The sequence below is a fragment of the Pogona vitticeps genome, chromosome ZW-PAR, assembly GCF_051106095.1.
Source record: "Pogona vitticeps strain Pit_001003342236 chromosome ZW-PAR, PviZW2.1, whole genome shotgun sequence".
In the NCBI taxonomy this organism is placed as follows: Eukaryota; Metazoa; Chordata; class Lepidosauria; order Squamata; family Agamidae; genus Pogona; species Pogona vitticeps.
In genome coordinates, this window is record NC_135800.1 from 493,093 (window position 1) to 512,960 (window position 19,868).

General features: G+C 50.4%; 1 protein-coding gene across 2 annotated transcripts in view; it reads left to right on the forward strand.

The window, feature by feature from the left end:
* The window catches only part of COL5A1 (collagen type V alpha 1 chain), a 103,040-nt gene that overhangs the window by 57,422 nt on the left and 25,750 nt on the right, over window positions 1-19,868 (forward strand). For both annotated transcript variants that reach the window (XM_072984553.2, XM_020812243.3), the window contains exons 22-38: window positions 818-862; window positions 1,723-1,776; window positions 2,085-2,129; window positions 2,415-2,468; window positions 3,479-3,523; window positions 3,667-3,720; window positions 6,818-6,862; window positions 12,148-12,201; window positions 12,718-12,825; window positions 13,378-13,431; window positions 15,426-15,479; window positions 16,806-16,850; window positions 16,974-17,027; window positions 17,461-17,505; window positions 18,180-18,233; window positions 18,378-18,431; window positions 18,710-18,763. In XM_072984553.2, the coding sequence (XP_072840654.1) occupies window positions 818-862; window positions 1,723-1,776; window positions 2,085-2,129; window positions 2,415-2,468; window positions 3,479-3,523; window positions 3,667-3,720; window positions 6,818-6,862; window positions 12,148-12,201; window positions 12,718-12,825; window positions 13,378-13,431; window positions 15,426-15,479; window positions 16,806-16,850; window positions 16,974-17,027; window positions 17,461-17,505; window positions 18,180-18,233; window positions 18,378-18,431; window positions 18,710-18,763 (918 nt within the window). The remainder of the gene's footprint in view (window positions 1-817; window positions 863-1,722; window positions 1,777-2,084; window positions 2,130-2,414; window positions 2,469-3,478; window positions 3,524-3,666; window positions 3,721-6,817; window positions 6,863-12,147; window positions 12,202-12,717; window positions 12,826-13,377; window positions 13,432-15,425; window positions 15,480-16,805; window positions 16,851-16,973; window positions 17,028-17,460; window positions 17,506-18,179; window positions 18,234-18,377; window positions 18,432-18,709; window positions 18,764-19,868) is intronic.

Genomic DNA, 19,868 nt, shown 5'->3' on the forward strand with positions numbered 1-19,868 from the left:
AGGAGAAAAGCCCCCCCCCCCGTGAAACAAGGCCACCCCAAGTTACCCGACAGGGATGTGGAGACGAGCAAGCAGGGAGTCCGGACTTAGAGCCGGCTGGACTTCCTCGCCAGGAGGCGCAGGGGTGTCGCTGGGCAGCTGCTTCAAGCCAAGCAACCAAAGGATTAAGGTGTCATCTCTTCCGGGGTTGTGTGTGTGTGTGTGTGGGTGGGTGGCAGGCCTTCCTCTCCCACTGATGCCTCCCCTTTCCTGGAAGTGGACAACCAGCCTGCCAAGAGGAGGAAAAGCAGAGGGTGAGGACTAGCATCTTGTGGCAGGCATTGATCTGAGCGGCCTGACATTTCCACTGGGTGCATTGCTCCCCTCCCCAGGTTGCATAGCTAATGGGGGACCACTGTGCTCTCTTACACCTGTAGTCGAAAAAAAGTGGGTCCTGGCAGTCATATTTTCTAAATAAATAAATAAATAAACAAACACTTCTGCGATTTGCAGAGGGAACTGCAGGGAAACCTCTTAAAAACTGCTTTTCTCCCCACCATCGGTCTGGGGGCGGGGGGGGGAGTGAATGTAGTCAAAACACTTCTTAAATATTTCACTTACTTTGAGAAGCCCCAACGGGGTCATGATAGGTTGGTTCTCACTTGCCAGCGCATCACAACAAACACACACACACACACCAACAAACCCTTTAGGCCTGAACCGAAACACTTCCTGCTAGGAAAACTGTCTTTCTTTTCATTTTCTCAGAATAATCGGATCCCACACACACACACACACACACACACCCTCATATTGTCTTTTATAACTTTCTCCTCAGGGCATCGCAGGCATGGATGGACAACCAGGCCCTAAGGGGAATGTGGTAAGTTTCTGTAGCCCAGAGTGCGCGCCCGTGTTGTGTAAAGTTCATTTCCCAATGGCTTTTTAAAGACCGCCTTCGTTTCAGTGGGTGTGGATGTTGCTTTCCTCAATTAAAGAGCTGCTAATTAATGTTTATCGTGAAATTGATTTCCCACTGGTATGGTGTATCACTTTTTTTCAAAAACAAACAAACAGATGCACACACGTGGGGTGATGGATGATCATCAAAACAGCCCTACACAGATGTGTACGTTCATGTGTGCATGCATGTTGTGTTTCTACCTTGAGTCCGTGGCTGCTTGTTCAAATAAAGGAGCAGGGAAATCCCCTCCGTGAATGACCATGTGTGAACAGAAGGGATGTAGATCCTTGCCTCGTCCCCATGTGAAAAGATGAGGAAATGTAAAATTATTCTCCACATCAAGGTGAGGTATCTTGTGGTACTCTTTGTTAGAGTATCTCAAGTCTCAGAGCTAGCCCAACCTTTTCGCAGTAGCTCTTTGTTTAATAAAAATCACTTGATAAGTAGCTTTAGTAGAAAAGGAACACATCTTTACTTACCGTTGTGGGACTTCAGTTACAGTCAGAAGAATAAAAGTATAAAAGAAAGAAATTGCAGCCTAAATCACGTGGGATTCTGGATCTACCACATGGTCAGAAGCAGAGAGTTTACAGGTCTGCTCGGCTGGATGGTGAGAGAGGAAGAGTAGAGTCAAATTCCTTGAGCCCCTGTCAGCATGTGTATAATCGGCATTCATTTCGACGAGGGAGCCACGGCAGGCCGAGGGAAGATGTTTCTGAAATCTATGGCCTACAGCCTTTGGAGCATGGAGTTTCACACTTTTTCTTTTCCCTTCCAAGGGTCCTCAAGGTGAGCCCGGCCCGCCAGGTCAGCAGGGAAACCCAGGCGCTCAGGTGAGAAGGTGCTGTCTTTGGCCAGTTGCAAAAAGGGGGCCCCTCTGCCCATTCGAGATGAAGTCTGTTCCTTGTCGTTGCTTGGGATCTGTCGTTTGTAGGGATGGGAACCAGGGACCCAAGCGCTTCTCAATGCCCCTAATGGCGATTCATTAACTAAATGCAGTAGAGCACATGCTTTGGGATGAAAGCTTTAGGCTTGGTTCGTGGCCTCCTTCTGATCAATATCTCAACAAATTGTGTTGTGTATTTGTGTGTGTGTGTGTCTGTGTCTGCTCATTGTTTTCTCTCCCTTCCCCTCCTCTTAGGGACTTCCGGGTCCTCAAGGTGCGATCGGCCCCCCAGGAGAAAAGGTAGGTTATTGCAAATCGTCCAGCCACCATTGGGGCTTTCAAACGCTCCCGTCTCCCTCACCCCACACCTGAGCGCTATCCTGTGGGCAGGATGCGGACCCCCCACGTGGCTAGTGGACGGATGCGAGCCCACCCACTTCCTCGGGCGTCTGCATCACCTCCAGCTGCCCCCCTCTGGGCAGAAGGAAAACTTGCAGCGGGGGGGGTGTTCAGTTCTCTGAGGTTTCTCGGGCTTCTGGGATGGACGTGGTGGGTCGCTAACCCTCTTTCCGCTTCCTCTCCTAGGGCCCCGTGGGGAAACCCGGCCTTCCCGGAATGCCAGGAGCTGACGGCCCTCCGGTAAGCTTGACCGAGGAAACGAGTGGCTTTTCTTCCTTCTTAGAAGCTGGACGAGAAAGGGAGGACCGCCTTGCCCCCGGGGAGCGCCCACCTGTGGGCCTGACGGGGGCAAGGTGACCCTGAAAGAGGAACGCCCTCGTCGGGGAAAGGTGTGGTGGGTGTAAATCCATAATGAGCAGGAGTTGTCGGGTTACGTCTCCCATCGTCCCCTGCCTTGGGTGCTGTTGGCTGGGGCCCATGGGAGACGTAGCCCAGATCGTCACAGCTTTGTCCTCCCTGGGATTTTAAGCCCTATCTTCTTGTCAAACAGGATGATGCCCTGGCCTATATTTTGCCCTTAGAAAGCTAGGACCTCCACAGTTCTGTTGCCTGCAGGGAAGAATTGGCCCCTTTGGGCCAAAGCTACACATTTTCCTCCTGTCTGTCGCTCCGGGTGTATCTTTGCCTGCGAAGAGGAATGGGCCTTTGAGGAACGCCGGGGTGACAGAATCAGTGCCGGCTCTAGCTGTAGGGAAGACGCATTCAGGACCCCCACCCCATCCCTCGGCTTGCCCCCGTCCTCTGGGCAGAGTTCACCCCGTCAGCCCCGAAGAACGGAGGGGAGGGCTCTCGGCTGGCTGTCGTGTGGCGTATTTCGGGCTGGAGTCCTGCTTTTCGTCCAGCTGATTAGGAAGGCTAATAGCCACCAAGGGAGGGCATCTGAGCCCAGCCATGGAGACTTTAAAGGCCTAAACCGGCCACTCGGAGCTTGCTAGAGTCTTCGGCTCCATCCGTTCTTCGCTAAGAAGTCGCCATCTGCATAAATGGAAATCTGCAAACCATCTAGAGGAATAACGTGCGAGAGAGCGTACAGACAAAGCCGGAAAGGGCGTTGATGTGCACCTTGAATAAATGACATGCTCGTGGTGTGGAAATACATCCGTTATGTAGTTCTCTGCATCCATCCATCCATCCATCCATCCAATTATTTATATTTTTCCCCCCTTTCTTTTTCCTTTTCCTAATCACAGGGCCACCCTGGCAAAGAAGGTCCCCCGGGGGAGAAGGGGAGCCAGGTATGTATGGACCAGACGGGCTTCCCTTGGGATGCCTGCATCGGGTGGCTACAGAACTAACTAAAAAAAATATGACCAAATAAATGCCAACTCCATTTAACCGGAGCTTAAATCCTTTCTGTTTCCTTTCCTTTCAACCACAGGGTCCGGCCGGCCCTCAGGGTCCCATCGGATATCCCGGCCCGCGGGGTGTGAAGGTAAGAAAGCTTAGCACCAAACCCTCGCGGTCCTCATAAATGCAGAGAAGTCAACTAGGGTGCCCCCTGGCATCTTCTGCACAGAAAAATCTGGGCGTTTTGATGGGTACTGGGAATGAATCTTCTCAAACAATCGGCCTCCGGGTACCCCTTGGAACCTGTCCTGTAATGGCAGAATTGGGCCAGAGGAGATGGCGTTGAGAGGAGGCTGATGGAGAGGGTCGGCGGGCTTGCGAGTCAGGCCCGCGCTGGTCTCTGTAACTCTTAACGACAGAGACCCAAAGTGTCATCGGGCTGTTTGGGGCTAATAAGGAGCCCCCGCGGTGCAGAAGACGCTTTGGAAATGTGCACCGTCAAAACATGGAACCAGCATCGTTTCCACCTTGCCCGTTCCTAAAATATGGCATTTGCAGATATGCAGTACTTCTAAAAATGGACGGTCCATTCGGTTATTACGGCTATTAGGAGGTCCGGACTCCCTAATGGGCTTAATAGCTTTTAGGCCGGAATGTCTGTTGTGACTTCCTTTATCCTCCCATGCAAAAGGACGAAGGGGTGGATATTTTCGCCCTGCTGCAAGAGAGCGAGATTTGAGAAATGGGAGGGTCAGAATTTGGCCTGTTTGGATGACTAGTGGAAATCTGAAGGCGAAGCTCCTTGCACTGCCCAGAGGGCTGGTCTCCCTTTTAAAGGATGCATTGGCAAGCTTTCCTTGTGTCCCTACTTTTAGAGGCACCTAGCTTGAAATTCATGAGTTCTGTGCATGGATTGTGCAAAGCCTTCCTTCCCGTTCGGCTGGCCCGTAACCTGCTGCTCCTGCTATGGGTGGCCCCAAGTTTTCAGAGGGAGAACCGTCGCACCCCCTTGGCTTTTTTCCTCCTGCGTTCCCAGCTTTCTGAAGTCCTACAAAACCAGAACTGTCATCTTCCCCTCTGTCCAAAGGCCTGACAAATTAAATCCGTTTTTTTATTGCTTTTTCATTTTTCTTTTAAAAACACCTGTCAGCTGCTTCAGACAACAGCTGATCTTTTGCCGACTTAGCAAAAGAGGAACTCGTACGTCGTAAAAATAATGTTGCCTCTGCAAAAATCTGCAGCATTCCTATGTATTATTATTTTTTGCTTTGTGCGGCTAGTGTGGTGCTAATTGCGCAAGAGCCGAGTTCCAAAAACGGGGCCAAGTGTCTCCTTGGTTAACAGGCGTGGCGTGTCACTGGACCCCCCCCCCCTTTCTTTTGATCAGAGTTTCTTCCTGCAATCTGAAGCCTGATGCTTTCTTAGCATCATCATCCCCCCCCCCCTTCCATGGCAGGAGCAGATCATGAAAAAGAAACCCATAACCAAAAATGTCGGAAGGAAAGTTAAACGGCAACATAGCCATGGCAGCTGAGCAAACTGCTCGGCCACTCGGGTCCTATTTTTCTCCGGCCCCGCGGTTAAATTCTGAAAAGAGAAGGGCAAGAAATTGCAGCCTCCAAGCTGGAAATGTATCTTGTTAACCACAAGCGTTCTAAGTCGTACTCCGGGGTGAGAGACGAAACCTCTGCACGGTGGATGCAACAACATACTCGCGAAATTGAATCCCTCTTTCTCAACGGGATTCTTCAGCTCCATCTTAGAGTGAGAAAAAAATTGTTCTGCAGTTTGAACAAAACATCTCCCGTGTCCCCCTTTCCTCCCACTTTGCAAAGCAGGGCACACGCCATGAGCCCAGAAGAACTGGCTGACAGTTCAGAGGACACAAGCAACCCATTCCGTGCTTCAAGTGAAACCGGAATCGTGCTGTTGTTGGGGTTTTTTGTTTTGTTTTGCAAAAATTGGCAGTGTTGTGCAAAAGACCTTTCTCATCTGTGTTGAGGGTGTCAGGGAATGCCTTATCAAGAAGGTGAAATGTGCTGCTACCCCTCGTTTCCAGATACGAAGACAAGACAAGGGAGCCTTGACACCCCTGCTTTGCAGATTTCCCCCACAGTTGCAATTGTTTGATCATGTTTTGTGAAAGGAGCGCCTTCAGAAGCTGTAGCCCTCCTTGCTTTTCTTGGAAAACTCAGCAACATCGTGAAGATTTGTTTCCTTTAAGCACCGATCCGTCCCCGGCAGCAGACATAACCCGTTCAAGCCACAAGAGGGTGCTCGGCAAACTTTGTCTCCTCGGCCGCCATTCTGAGCGTATATTGTTGCTTCAATCTGGGGATGGGGAGGTGCCAGTTTGGGAAAGGAATCAAAACAACTCTCATAAAAACTGTAGGGTAACTAGAAAAAGGCGTAGACCAAGTCTCGATAAATCCTACAGGAGAAAAACAAATCAACACATAAAAGCAGAGCACCCTGGAAGAGGTTTTCTTTATGCTTGCTTCTGGCAAAGGGTTGAGACAGTTGTAAATCTATTCCAGTGTTTCAAACACAGTGTTCACATATTTAAATAATATGTTTGGTCTCATTGTTCTGTCCCCATTCCTTCCTTCATTGGATGTGTAAGCTCCTTTGGCGGCTCTTTAACCCAATTAACTGTTGCAGGTTCCTTAATCTAAGGAAATTTTCATCCAAGATTTTAGCTAAATGAATTAGTAACTGTGATACTCTATTCCCTTCCAACATAAGAATTCAGGGAAATTTAGTACGAGAAGAAGCAGAGAGAAACGTAACTCGTATCCACCGATGTTCTCTGTACGAAATGTTTGTGCTGATAATAAAGCAATAATATAGCTTTCCTGCCGGGGAGACTGTGCCATTCATCACATGGAAAGGTGATACGCTTTTCCACTTTGTGTGGCTTATTTCCAGTGACTCTTGTGTTGAATGGCTTCCCAGTGATTTGTCTCAGTTAAAGATAAATAATAATAAGGCAATAATAAGAACAGCAGAGCTGGAAGTCAAGCCGGAGGTGGTCGATTTCAGGGACCCCAGGGCGTGGGATGCGGAGACCGGCCATCTCCTCCGTGGCCTCTGGTGACCACGGGACGGACGGCCTTCCTCTCTTTGAAAAGCCAGCCGCTCCAGCGTCACAACCGAACGGCTCTCCTCTGGCTGGGCCAGGGTCGTAATCCTCTCTTCTGTTGCTTCTCTCTCTCTTCCCCCCCCTTACCCCCCACCCACAGGGAGCAGATGGTGTCCGTGGCTTGAAAGGAACCAAGGGAGAAAAGGTGAGTGTACTTCCGTGCCTTGACCGGATGCTGTGGTGCCGCACGTGAGAAGATGCCCCCCCCTTCACTGCTTTGACAAAGTTCTCTAAGTCAGAAAAAGGGTCCCTCCTCACCTGTCGCACTCACCTGGATGCTGGCGTAGGGGCTGCCGGCGTGTCAGGCCCTCCTTGGGGGGTGGGAGGTGTCTCCTGGTCTTTAGGATCTTTCTCTGGGAGAAGCTTGTTTTACCTGGAATCCTGTCAAAACCTAGCAAAGTCTCATTTCCCGAATTGATACACAATGCGAATTAATATGCCTGTCCGTGCATTACTGTGAATTAATATGCATGCCCATGCATTAATATGAATTAATATGCAAGCAGGAGGGCAATTAAAGTAAATCTATGTGAAGCTGCACGCAAACTCCCTTGGAGACCCTCTGCTCCCCTCAAACCAGACAGAGCAAAATGTCTAGTCAAGAAAATGAGAATTTGGGGGAAACCCAACGCGGATGAAATTCTGATTTCTTGCTTTCTGGCTGGTCCTCGTTCCACGCTCACCTTGTGCGTTTGGCCAGAGGTTAGAAGGGAAAAAAACTGGCCTTAAAAATTAATTTGTTTGTTCATGAACTGCATTTCTATTATGCCCGTCCATCAGAGATCTCAAGGTGGTATTCGTGGCCCTCCCTCTTTCTCCCTCACGACATCCCTGTGAGGTAGATCAGACAGAGAAAGTGGGGCTGGTCCGTGTGCATTTCGAGGGGAGTGGAGACTTGAACTCGGCTCCCTGGGGTCCTACTCTAGACCTCTAACCAGTAGACTCCCCTGCCAAAATCCCTCGGGCCTTGCTGGGTTCTTGCCCCACTGCCCTGCACATCCCAGTCCAGAGAAGTGGGAGAAGGGGGGTTTGTCACTGGAGGGTGGGTTTCGGGCGCTTTCTGGGGTGCCGGAGTGGATGGATCATGCCCCAAAATAAAATCCCCGCTCTGCGCAGAGGAAAACAATGCAAGCCTATTGAATTAAATATAAACCGGCGTGATCAATGTGTATAATTCTAGATGGAGGATTTAACGCTCCTTCCTGCAGGAACTTGCATCGTGTTCTCCCCCCCTGCCTGTTTCGTTTTGGGGGGATTGGAAAAGAGCCGCCGCTTCTGATCCCCCTTGGTAGACCCAGGACGTGATCTCAATTATACCGACAGATCCCTCTGATTTACACCTTTTCGTAAAACAAAAAAGCCTGAGAATTCAGCAGGCAGAAAAAGCCCAAAGTGCCGACTGGAGCTGCCCTTAAAACCAGCCGCCCTGCAGCCGCACGCTTTCTGTCTGCTTTTTTCCAGGGGTTCGGTTATGTTCTCCCCGAGGAGGAGCGAAGGCTGAGTAATATCCCACCCCTGTTCTGGCCTTAAATCTCCCCAGCCTTCCTTTCTTCCTTCCGTCGCTGGAAAAGCTGACAATTATAACCGGGGAACCGGCTTACAAGCCGCCACCGAAAGCCCCCCCCCCCCGGTGTCATTTCTGGTCGCTTCCTCCTCCCTTTCAGCACCTGACACAATTGCTTTCGGACTCGATGCGCTATTGATTGAGCCTCGGCCATTAAAGCCCTGGCCGTCCGGAAGAAATATCGGCCCGGCTCGTGAGTTCTCGCTGAAGAGATGAGTGTGGAACGGCCTCGGTGGAAAGCAATTTGTCGGTGGCCTTCCCGGGTTCCCAATATTTACATCACCGGAGTTGACACTCCCGGGCTGGGGATGGAGGAGAAAAAAGGGCGCCCCGGGGAGTTCCCTGGAAGGATTGGGGGGGGGGGCTCCGAGGAGAAGAGGGTCCGAGGCAGGACTTAATCCAATCTATAATTATTAAGGTTGCAACCGGAGAGGGTTTTTTTTTTGCTTCTGCCAAGGAAATAAAACGATAGCTTATATAATGGTTTTGTTTCCAGGAGAGGAGAATTGGACATAAAGGAAGATTTAGGGTAGAATGCAAGGGGGTTGTTTTCTTATGTGTGTTTAGTTTTTTTTTTTTACACCCTCGCCCCCCCCCAAGGAAAAATGAAGTGGATAAATAATAAACAAGCTGGCTGGAGAGCTCGGAGGCTTATGTGGCTGCAGAGCCAGAGGCCAGGCGTTTAATTCCCCCTTGTGCGCATCCCAGGGAAAAAAGAGCCATCCTGGGTGGCCTTGGGCCAACTGCGCAGTCCCAGAAATGCCCCCAGAAGAAGGGAAGGGTCAGCCGCTTCTGGATTGCTCTCTTATCTGGAAGGCCCTGAAAAACGGTCACCCTAAGTCAGCATTGACAGGGCGGCACATGATTACTATTAAAGAATAGACATGGTGTTGGTATGTGCCGTCAAATCAGCGACCCTAATAAGTCAGATATTTAAGGAGAGGTTTGACCAATTCCACTCCCCTGGTGAGTTTCCATGGCTGAGCAGGGGATTTGCACCCAGGCCTCATGAGTCTTCCTCCATCACTCTATCCACTGCACCGCACTGCCCTTTGGATTGGGTCCCTTACAAGGTCAGCCAGCCTCCGACGACCCTCCCTTCCATTTGCTGTGGTGTTGGAAAGAAACGACTCTGTGTTTTGGAAAGGTGCCGAATCCAGAACTCAAGCAACAGGTGAAAGAGAGGCGGGGGCTCGTGGTAATGTTGATCCACCTGCAGGTTTTAGCCATCCCATCGAGGTGATAAAATGGTATGAATAAAAAGGAACTGGTCATATGGATAGCTTAGAAGAGGTAGCAATTAAACAAAGTTCCTTGAAACTAAATTAGTATGCAATAACATTTGGGTTCCCCTCTTCTTCTTCTTTTCATATATTTTTTTTCTGAAAATGAAAGCTTTTTGTGTTGGCCTGACCCTGCGGAGAAGGCTAATAATTTCGGGGAATACTTAATAAGTTTTCTCTCTTTTTCTTGAATGTTGATGCTTTCCACTGGTTTTTAACTTTGATCTTTTGCCTGATTCTCAAAAGCATGCAAAAAAAAAAAACCCAACACCCCCCCCCCACAACATTTAGAAATGCTAGATTTCTGAGGGGTTCAAGAGCTTAAAAGTAAATTTGATGAGTGAATGTGTAATTATTGTCTGAGTAAATTATGCTTTCGCTTTTTGTATATTCGGACATGAACAAACTGAGATGAACTGAGTGATGAGATCGAGCGACTGGGGAGAGCAAACAGGAGTTTGAAGGAGGGGGGGGGAGAGATAGTAAGAAAAGGGTCTAGTGGGGGAAGAGAGAGAGATTAAAAAAGGAGACCAAGGAGAGAGAGAGAGAGTTTATATTAGAGGACTTTCCCCTTATCTTTGAAGTCAAAAGAAAGGGCACTCATAAACCAGCAGTAGAAAGTGAAAAGGTAACGGGGATCATGGAAGGAAGAGACACTTTTCTGCTGGTGACCTGCCAGGTGTGTGAAATATTAGTCCAAATCCAGGGAGGTCCTCGTTCCCCTCAGTTCGGCACCAGTGAGGCCTCCTCTGGAGTCCGGTGTCCAGTTCTGGACACCATCCGTTAAGAAGGTTGTGGCCAAACTGGTGCAACGTCAGAGAAGGGCCACCAGGAGGGTCATGGGGTTGGAGACCAAGCCCTGGGAGGAGGAAAGATGGAAATAACTGGGCAGGTTTCAGACTTGAGGAAAGAAGACGGAGGGGAGATGATCGGATATCAAAGACTGGAAAGGCTCTCCTCCAGAGGAGGGACAGGATCTGTTCTCCATCATCCCAGAGTGCAAGACACGCAACCGTGGGCTCAAGGGACAGGAAGCCGGATCGTGGCTGAATACAAGGAAAAACATCCTAACTGTTAGAGCCGTACGACAACGGGGGCCAAGATCTCAGGAAGGAACGAGCGCTTCACGAGAAAATACGACAGCCGTCTATCAGAATTGCTTTGATTTGGATTCCTGCCTTGAGCAGGGGGGTTGGACTAGATGGCCTTGGAGGCCCCCTTCCGACCCAATTATTCTTTGATTCTGTGATCACTTTATGAGGAAACCAAAGGATCCTTTTTATTTTACTGAAGTAACAAGATGACTTTAAATGTCTTACATATTTTTAAGTTCTCCGTCCCTGCCCTGCGGATTTCCATTTATTTTTCCCCTCTAGGGGAAGAAAACACACACACACACACACACACACATATATATGTATGTGCATGCGTGCATGTGTACTGTATATACTTATATATCTCGTCTCGATTGCAGGGTAATCTGGTTGCTATGGAAACTAGCTGTCCTTCCTCCCCTCCGAGCTGCTAGCGTTCGGAAGGGCTGCCTGCCTTGTCTCCATGTGAAAGATAAAAACCTGAGGGCTTGGAAGGGGGCTGTTCCTTTCAGGTTTTAAAAACATGGCCAAAGGCCACCAGGGCCCCAATCCCAAGAGCTTCTTGACACAGGGGGTGCCCGCGAAGCGTCCGGGTCTGGGAGTCGAGCATCCTTGACCTGCGTTTGTTCATCTTGAGGTTATGAGCTAGGCTATCTCTGGAGACCCCGGTTCAAAGCCCCACTTGATCCTCACGAGGTGACCTCAGGCAGGTCACAGAATCAGGGTTCAGCGGCCGTTGGAGAAAGCCTCTCCCCTTGTTCTCTGAGATCATGAAGAGCGGAGTTCGTTCGTGAGTTCTAGAACAATTTTCTCAAGTTGCCTGCAGTTCCCCTGGAAGACGGACAAGAGAACTCCTCAGCCAAGGTCTGGAGTGAGCGGGTGGCGGAGTCTGTGCTGCAGGAATCATTTATTCCTCGTTTAGTTATTTCTCAAATTTGCATTCCTCTCCACGAGTGCAGTGCACTCTTCTAGGTGGCATACCCTTAAATAAAAACACCGCAGCCCTATATTAAATAAAACAGATTAAACAAATAACACGGAAACTCCAAGAGGCACAATTTGCAAATAAAACAGAGAATGCAATGCGTATCAACAGAGAGAAAAAAAGGAGAAAAACAGATCAGGCAGGGTTGCAAAGAAACACCTGTCCCTGAAAAGAAGTATTTCAAACGTGCGGGGAGAGAGGGCCAGGCGTTGCTGTATTAGGAGTTGGTTCCAGAGCGCTGGTCCCACAGCCAAGAAGGCCCTGCTTTGGGTTGGTGATTTCCTGGCTTCCTTCAGAGTAGGATCATGGCTTGGGAGGACCCCAAGAGAGCAGGGGAGGCGACTTTGGGGAAAGATGTTAGCCAACAGGTGATGTGGTCCCAAACCGTGAAGGGCTTCGTAGGCGATCCTTGCTGGAAGGGTGTTGGTGGTGCGTCGACATCTCGACCTTCCCTCTTCCCTCCCAACCACTAACGGTGCCCCTTCTCCTCTTCCTCTCTTGTAGGGCGAAGACGGCTTCCCGGGATTCAAAGGCGACATGGGGATTAAAGGAGACCGGGTGAGTTTTCCAGAACAGGGCACGCTCCGGGCTGGTTCAAATGACCCAAGAGATGCCCAGGCTGTTGACAAGACTCAAGACACTAGGGATGTTATCCGGAAGCCAACAGGACTGCTTTAGATGGGCCTCCCACCCTGTTTTAGAGGTTCTGCAGGTGTTTGGAAGCAACACAGAGTTTGAGCATCTTCAGCCCCACAGGACTGGTTCCTAAGTCTGGAGGTGGGAAGGCACGGGGTCCCCGGAGAAGCAAGATTCGTTCTCTCTCTGCGACTTACTATTAGAGACCTCTTCCTCCATCTTACAACCTGATATTTGCTTGAAAAACGCTTATTTTTCAAATTATTTAATGCTTTTCCGATGGTCTCTAAGCTCGCTGTTTATGCCAGAGATCAGTGGAGCGTGATGCTGACCCGGAAATGCCATTGTCCTTAAATACTTCCCCGCTGCTTCTGCGTGAGCGCAGCAAGGGTCTGCGAGCCGCCAGAGGACAATGGCCGTGTTCTCCGCTTTTCCTAGGGTGAAATTGGCCCTCCTGGTCCACGGGGTGAGGACGGGCCGGAAGGCCCCAAAGGCCGTGGCGGTCCGAACGGTGATCCTGGCCCACTGGGTCCCTCAGGAGAAAAGGTAAGGTTTTCCTTCCTTCCCATGTAGGACAGATGTGCAAAGAATCCTGTCCAAAATTAGTGACGTCCGGATCTCAAATGTATTGCCTCGCCTTCACTGGTGCTTTAAAATCCCACCTAACTCTTTTCCTGGCCCCAGTGAGGTGCAGGGGTGTTCAAAACCCTCCGTGAAAGATTTTGCAGATCTTAACACGAATACGCTTAAATTTATTGCATGATTCCTTCTGTGCATTTCCTCCTTGAAAAGCCCCGCCTGAGTTTCAGGAGGGCAGATCAAGAACGGATCCGTTGGCATCATTTCCAAGTGGGTTTGGAATCCTCCTGCTTTGAAATCCCGCTAACGTCGAATTTCCTGTCTTGGTTTTACGTGGTTTTCTTTCTGGAGCACTTGTGGTCCCTCTCCTTGTCCCTCCCGATCCACAACCTTGGTTGTTGTTTTCTTTATACAAATTAAGATCAATCGTGAAGTTAGCTTAACTCTTATATTTGGAAAACACAGGCGCTTATCTCTTCCCTCCGTTGTGTTTAATGTGTTTTTAATTTGTTTCCACAGGGAAAACTTGGCGTTCCGGGCTTGCCAGGTTATCCTGGAAGAATAGGGCCCAAGGTATGTCTCCTTCCCTTCTTAAGGTTTCCAGACTGAGATGTTTTTTGTTACAGCTGCTGGGACCACCAAGGGATTCTGCTGGACCAACCGCGCTGCAGGGAACGAAGTGGGATGGGAGGCAGTTCTGCCTTTTCCGTTACTAACAGGCAGACAGTTTGGGGGATGATCCTGGATGTGTTATGGGTGGAAGCTGCCGCAAGCATCCGCTCCATGTCCTGGGGGTGGGTCTCGTGTGATCTCCTTGGTCATGGCTATTGTTTCTAGAGTTGATATAACTCAGTAGATTGGAGCACCCAGTAGCCAGAGGCAGGGGCTGGGAATTTGTACCCCCACTGGGCCAGATGGAGAACCTGCTACTCCCTTTGACCATCTCTGTGGTGGTCATCCATTTTGGCCAGCTGTCCTTTGGAAGTCCCCGCAGGTGGGCTGTCTAAGCAAAGGAGCCTCTCAAAATCCCCCACAATGTTTCATTCCTTCAGGGTGAAATTTGGTCGGCTGGGCTTCCCTTACCTTTGCAGATTTTTAGGAAAAAATTGAGATAAGCACTCTTCTTACAGTAATTGCTCGGTTGGAGACGAGAGCGCTGGTGGTGGAGGCCTTAAATTATTGAGGAGGGATGCTTCTCTGGGCGGCGGGAATATACATGAGAGAACCAGGGGAGCGCCAGGGGAGCGGGAAATCAAAGTGTCGCCGGCGATGGGCACTCCGGGGGAGCCAGCGAAAGCCTTTGATGCCGGCATCGACCGCCTCTCTCTCTCTCGGCGTTTCCACTCGGAGCAAGGAGAGGAACGCCAAAGCCAAGTGGCGTGACTCGCTATGCAAGCTGTTAGATAATTAATTAAGAGGAATAACTAACGAGACGGAGCTCTAAAAGAGATGGCCCAGTTTTGGGGATAAAAGGCAGCCCCACTTTCCCGCCCACTTCTGAGTTGTTGTCCGATATTTCCCCGTTTCTAAATTTAAAGAGAAATTCCTCCTGTATGAAGTAGAAAGCCGGAGTCGGGGTTTCGTCCAACGATGACTGAAAACTCAACTCTTTTTTTTTTTTTTTTTTTTTTTTTTTGGTGAACAATGGATTTTCCTCTCTTCGTTTCCTTCGTTGTTTGTTTCCTTTTAGAACTGCGTTTTATCATTCATATTTAATGCTTCTGTAAACCGGCTTCTTTGGTGCAGGAGACACAATTAACCACAGAAGCTGGCTTCCTACTGGTGGATTCTTCCCAGTTTTTGCCCATCAGCCCTCGAAACCTGCAGACATTTAGGGCCTCTCTTAGCTCCCGGCTTGCCAGCTTTCCATAAAATAGCTGCTCAGCCCATTCCGTTGGGTGTTTTTTTAAATATATGTTTGCTTTGGCTCTCGCCTACCCTCCGGCTTAATGCTCTGCAGCTCCCGATAGCAGCTGCTTGGGCAACTGTCTTGCCTCTGCGTTGACCCACAACCGGACACCCCTACTCTGTTGTTCGCACTCTGGGGAAGCCTGAATGAGCCCGAGTAGAAAGACTGCCCTCCTTAGATCGGGACCTCAGCTTGAAGGCTCACAGGCTGGATGGATCTTGCCCTCTGTGGGCCTCCATCCTGCCTGCTGCCACCTCACTGCGCCCTGGGAACATACCTGGGGGTCGTAAGAAGACACGGACAGAGGTGGGGTTGGCCGGGATTCCCTTCTCAGTGTAGAGTGGGAATCCAACCTGAAATCCCTGCAAGCTGATGAGGCTGGGAGAAAGGGTCAGGAGAGTGAATCCGGTTGTGCTTGTGCGGGACACCTTCCCTTTACCTGGAGCAGGTATAACGGTTGGGTTGCCCTGTCCTGGGTTAGGTACCTCCCTGCCTTGCCAGGGGTCCAAAAAGCCCATGTTTCTAGTTAGTTCCATTTTCTGACCTTATTGAAGTGTTTTGCTGCTGTGCAGTTCCTTCGGTTGCCCTGACCTTTGTGGATTAACCGTGGTGTCTTCTCCGTCCCTTTTTCCTCTCTTCCTGCCCTTTTTCCATCTAGGGCTCTTCCGGATTCCCAGGCTTCCCGGGTGCCAATGGAGAGAAAGGAACCAGGGTAAGCAGGAACTCACGCGTTGTCTTGGCAGTGGATCGTTTCTGAGGACCTAACAAATAATCGCTAAATGTCGATGACTGTTGCCCGCCGTGGTGTGATCCTGTTGAGCTGACACCCTTGTCAGCCCTCCAGATACCTCTTTCTCCTCCTGCGGTCCTTACCATTCCTGTCTTCAAGCTTGCCCAGCGCCAGTGACCTCTTCTGATTCCAGGAGAACCTAAGGCTGCATTCAGTGGCTTCCATGGTTTATTGGCCGACAAAAAGCCAACTCTGGCATCCCAGTTCTGAAGGCAGGCATTAAAAATGTACTGCAGAAGCCCCACTTGGTTTTCGACAGCCGCCCCATTACCGCAAAAGCGCAGGAGCAGTGTTAAATTTGCTTTTTACCCTCATTTAAATACAAATTGCTTCTAACAGGCATGCTTGATAGGAGATGCAGGCGATATAAATTGCTTTTCAACACGTTCTCTCTCTCGTATTGTGCCATCTAAATGTCATTTACATAACGGCAGAAGGGGTGGGGGACGAGGAGGAGGAGGAGGACTGCTCCTAACGATATAGATCCCTTGACACTGAATAAGAGTGTGGTGGAAAAAGAGCCTCCGCTAACTTTCCAGCTGCTCAGAAAACCATAATCCCACTCAGGCAGTGACTCCGTGGGCAAATCATACGGGAAGTGATCTGGAGTTGGGACAGCCAGATCTGTATTCTTCTGTTGTCTACATGGCGTTGTAGTCAGTGCAAATAGCCTGGACTTCTCCTCTGTATGTTCTTTCTCTGCTGCTGGGGCTTCCCCTTTGTTGACAGCCAATGCGTTCACATCGGTTCAGGCGGAGTGATCGCTTGAGTTGATGTAGTGACGCCATGGGGCATATGTACGGAGGTGCTGATGTTCAGCAGGGTAGGGAGAGAGGAAGCAAAGTGGCATTCCCAGGGATGTCAGTTTCACCCCTTGTCTTCAGCGCTCTCCTTTTCTTGTTAAAGGCTTCATTCCAGCTCAGGGATATACTTACACTTGATTACCTAGGAGACACACAAAAGGAAAGGGAAAGGAAGAAATTGCTGATCAGCCCTTGTTTGCAGCTTGTTAAGGCAGCTTCTGCTGCTGCTGTGGCTCCTGCAAATCTGGACAGCCAAAGCAGAAACTGCCTTAAGATGCTGCATACAAGGGTTGACCAGCTTCCGGGGTCCCTCTCTGGCTTCTCAGGACTCGACCAGCCTGCTCGGGGCGGGTGGGGGGACAGTTCCCACGGACCCGTATGGCCACTGGCGTCATGGGTCATAAGTGGCATCCATTCACCTTCTTCTCCCTCTTGCTCTTCCCAGGGTACCCCTGGCAAACCAGGACCCCGAGGGCAGCGCGGACCAACGGTAAGCTCTTTCTTTCCCCCTTCCTCCCCACTCGCACTGCTTCCCATCTCCACTGTTGTTCCCCTTTGAGTCGTGGATTTGTGTCAACGAGACCTTTGCTTGTTTCTGTCTCCCCCCCTCCAGGGTCCCCGTGGAGAACGAGGCCAGCGCGGCATCACGGGCAAGCCTGGGCCAAAAGTATGTTCAGGGGGGGCTTCCGAAACCCCAGTTTCTCCCCCCCCCGATCCTCACCCTTTATGTTTAAAAGGCGCATCTCTTTTGCCACATCCTGTGGCTTATGCATGGGACACAGCAGGCCTGCAAGAGAGGAAGCCTGGCTGTTCTTTCTTTGTGCCTCCTTTCGGTCCCTGCATTTATTCTTCCTTCTAATCAACGTACCCCAATTCTGTCCAGAAAAATAAAAAGTCTTGGGCTCGCGTTTGTCCTTTCCCTTTTGTAAAAAAAAAGTTTGGAATGCATCACGAATATGCTTGAAATCATTTACCTTTTCTATTCCTTTTTAAAATTTCCACTTCACATGGCCATTCACGGTTGTCTGGTTTTAATATTCTGCTGCTGATACTATTTGTGTGTGGTTGTAACTTCCTTTTCTCTCCCCCTTCCTTCTAAGGGTAACTCTGGCGGTGATGGGCCACCGGGTCCTCCAGGCGAAAGGGTAAGATGGAACAGACGACCGCAGAAACGCCCTTGTGACGTAAAAGATCACTTTAAGTAGAAATGCTGAGCTAAACGCTTCCTTCCGTGGGCCGTCTCTGCCAGGGAAGGACAGATAAATCCCTAAAACGGTGATGGACCACAAGCTGGGGTCTCGGAGGTAGCCGCTTGTGAATTTCTTAGAAGGAATTAGGAAAAGGCTAAAGGATCAGGATTGCACAAATGCGAGAGTGAGGCAGTGACAAGAATCACACACCATGGCAAGCTTTCGTGGGTCAAATCAGGCTGTGCACAACCCGAGGACTCACAAAAGCTTGCGGTTTTTGTGAATATTTTTTTAAGTGGTCCAATAACGGTTTCACCTTGCACTTCCGTTTTCTCTGCACCCTTTTCCAGCGGGGGCTCATTTCCTCCATCCTGCTGTTCGACAAAGTGGATCTCGGGTCTGGGTTTCCAGACACAAAGCATGTCTGAGCTGGAATCAGTTTCGGTGTGTGTGTGTGTGTGTGTGTGTGTGTGTGTGTGTTTGCACCCAAGGGAAATCTACCTATCAGATGCAAAGGGAGCCAGTTTCCCCCCCCCCCCCACATCCCTTGGGACAGATTAATGGGTTCTGCTCTGAAAACACAATACATGGGAGAACAACCCTAATCTGCCTGTTTCCTTGCTTTCAAGGGTCCTTCAGGGCCACAGGGACCTACTGGATTTCCCGGACCAAAGGGCCCCCCGGTAAGTAGGCGACATCCCGAGGCCTCTGCTGAGCCAAAAGAGGAAACGTCCGTGACAAAGCCAGGCTTCGGTTCTCCGCATGCCACAGGTGGCACCAGGTACGCTCCCCAGTTTGGCTCAGCTTCTTCTCTCTTTCCCCCCCAGGGCCCACCAGGAAAAGACGGACTGCCCGGCCACCCTGGGCAGAGAGGGGAGACGGTGAGTATCTCGAGACCTTCACGCTCCGGCCTCGCCGTGGAGTAGAATCATCTTAGAACGGCAGAGCTGGAAAAGGGGGCCCTCCAGGGGTCATCCAGTCCAGCCCCTGTCAAGGAGACGCAGCAGAAGAATCGAACTCCCAACCTCTGGCTCCGTAGCCGGTGTGATTCTCCGAAGAGAGCTCGCCACATCGGCTGGATCGCTATAGAGTGGGATGATGGGCTGCGGGTTTGGGGCTCCTTAAATGACAGCTTTTGTGGTCTTTTGTTTTCTCATAGGGCTTCCAAGGCAAGACCGGCCCTCCCGGGCCTCCGGGTGTCGTCGGCCCTCAGGTGAGCAACCCCCCCCCAAAAAAAAACCCATCCCCTTCGCTGGCTTCCTGACACCATGGGGAGAAACGCCGGCTGTCCCAATGACCTCACCATTAGTAGAACTTCTGGTAGATTAATGGCAACGTCAAGTTCTGCATCGCAGGGTAAATACATGTTTATGTCTGCTTCCCATGGTGTAAAAGTCAACGGCCTACTAATTAGGTCTGGATATGCTAAAGCATAATTAGTGTCATCTCCAGAAAGAGCAGCGTGGCCAATGCGCCCACTTGCGGAGTTGGCAAGAAGCCCGATGCCCTTTGTGAAAACCGGAGGGGCTGGATGAGGCCTCTCTGGTTCTCCGACTCCCTGTCAGATGAGAAGCCGCAGCGGGCAGAGACGGGGGGGGACGGGCTGAATGCCGACCTCCTGTGGCTTCCGGACCATCGTCCCTGCGGTTGACCGGATCCTGGCCTCATTTTTCTTTCCTCTTTGTTTAATAGGGACTTATCAGAAATTCACAATTATGATAGTGTTTAAAAACAAAACAAAACACCCAGATAACTTGGGGTCATGGGAACAAGTCGAATTCTGTGGGAAGGAGATGGACTCTGAAGGGGCCACCCCGCTCCACCCCTGAGTGGATTTTGCAACCCTTGCATAGCTTGCCCAGCGGCGTCTTTTTCCCTCCTGGCTGCCGGCGCCTCCAACAGCTGCCATTCTAGCCTAATGCCAAGGCATGAGTCCCCATGTCCAGATCGATAATCACAGTGTCGTCCCAAAGTTATTCTGTTCTTTATGTCCAATAAATGAATATTGGTGTCTCCCAGACAAAAGCTGAGCCCCAGCGGTAAAACGCTTGATATTGAGAATATGGCTTTTTCTCTTCCTCCTCCTCTAAGGAGGTTGGGTGTCCCTAACAGACATGGCCACCCAACAACCCGGCCACGGTGGCCCACCGTGAACCCAAAAGGGTCTTCGAGCATTTGCCTCACAACCGGGTGATGGCTCGGGGCTACGGTGTGCAACCCAAGTGCACACAGAATAAGAACGAGGGGGAGGGGGCCAACGAGAGAAGCGCTGTCAAATTTGACCGAGACACAGATCCGTGGTACTAAGACGCTGTGCC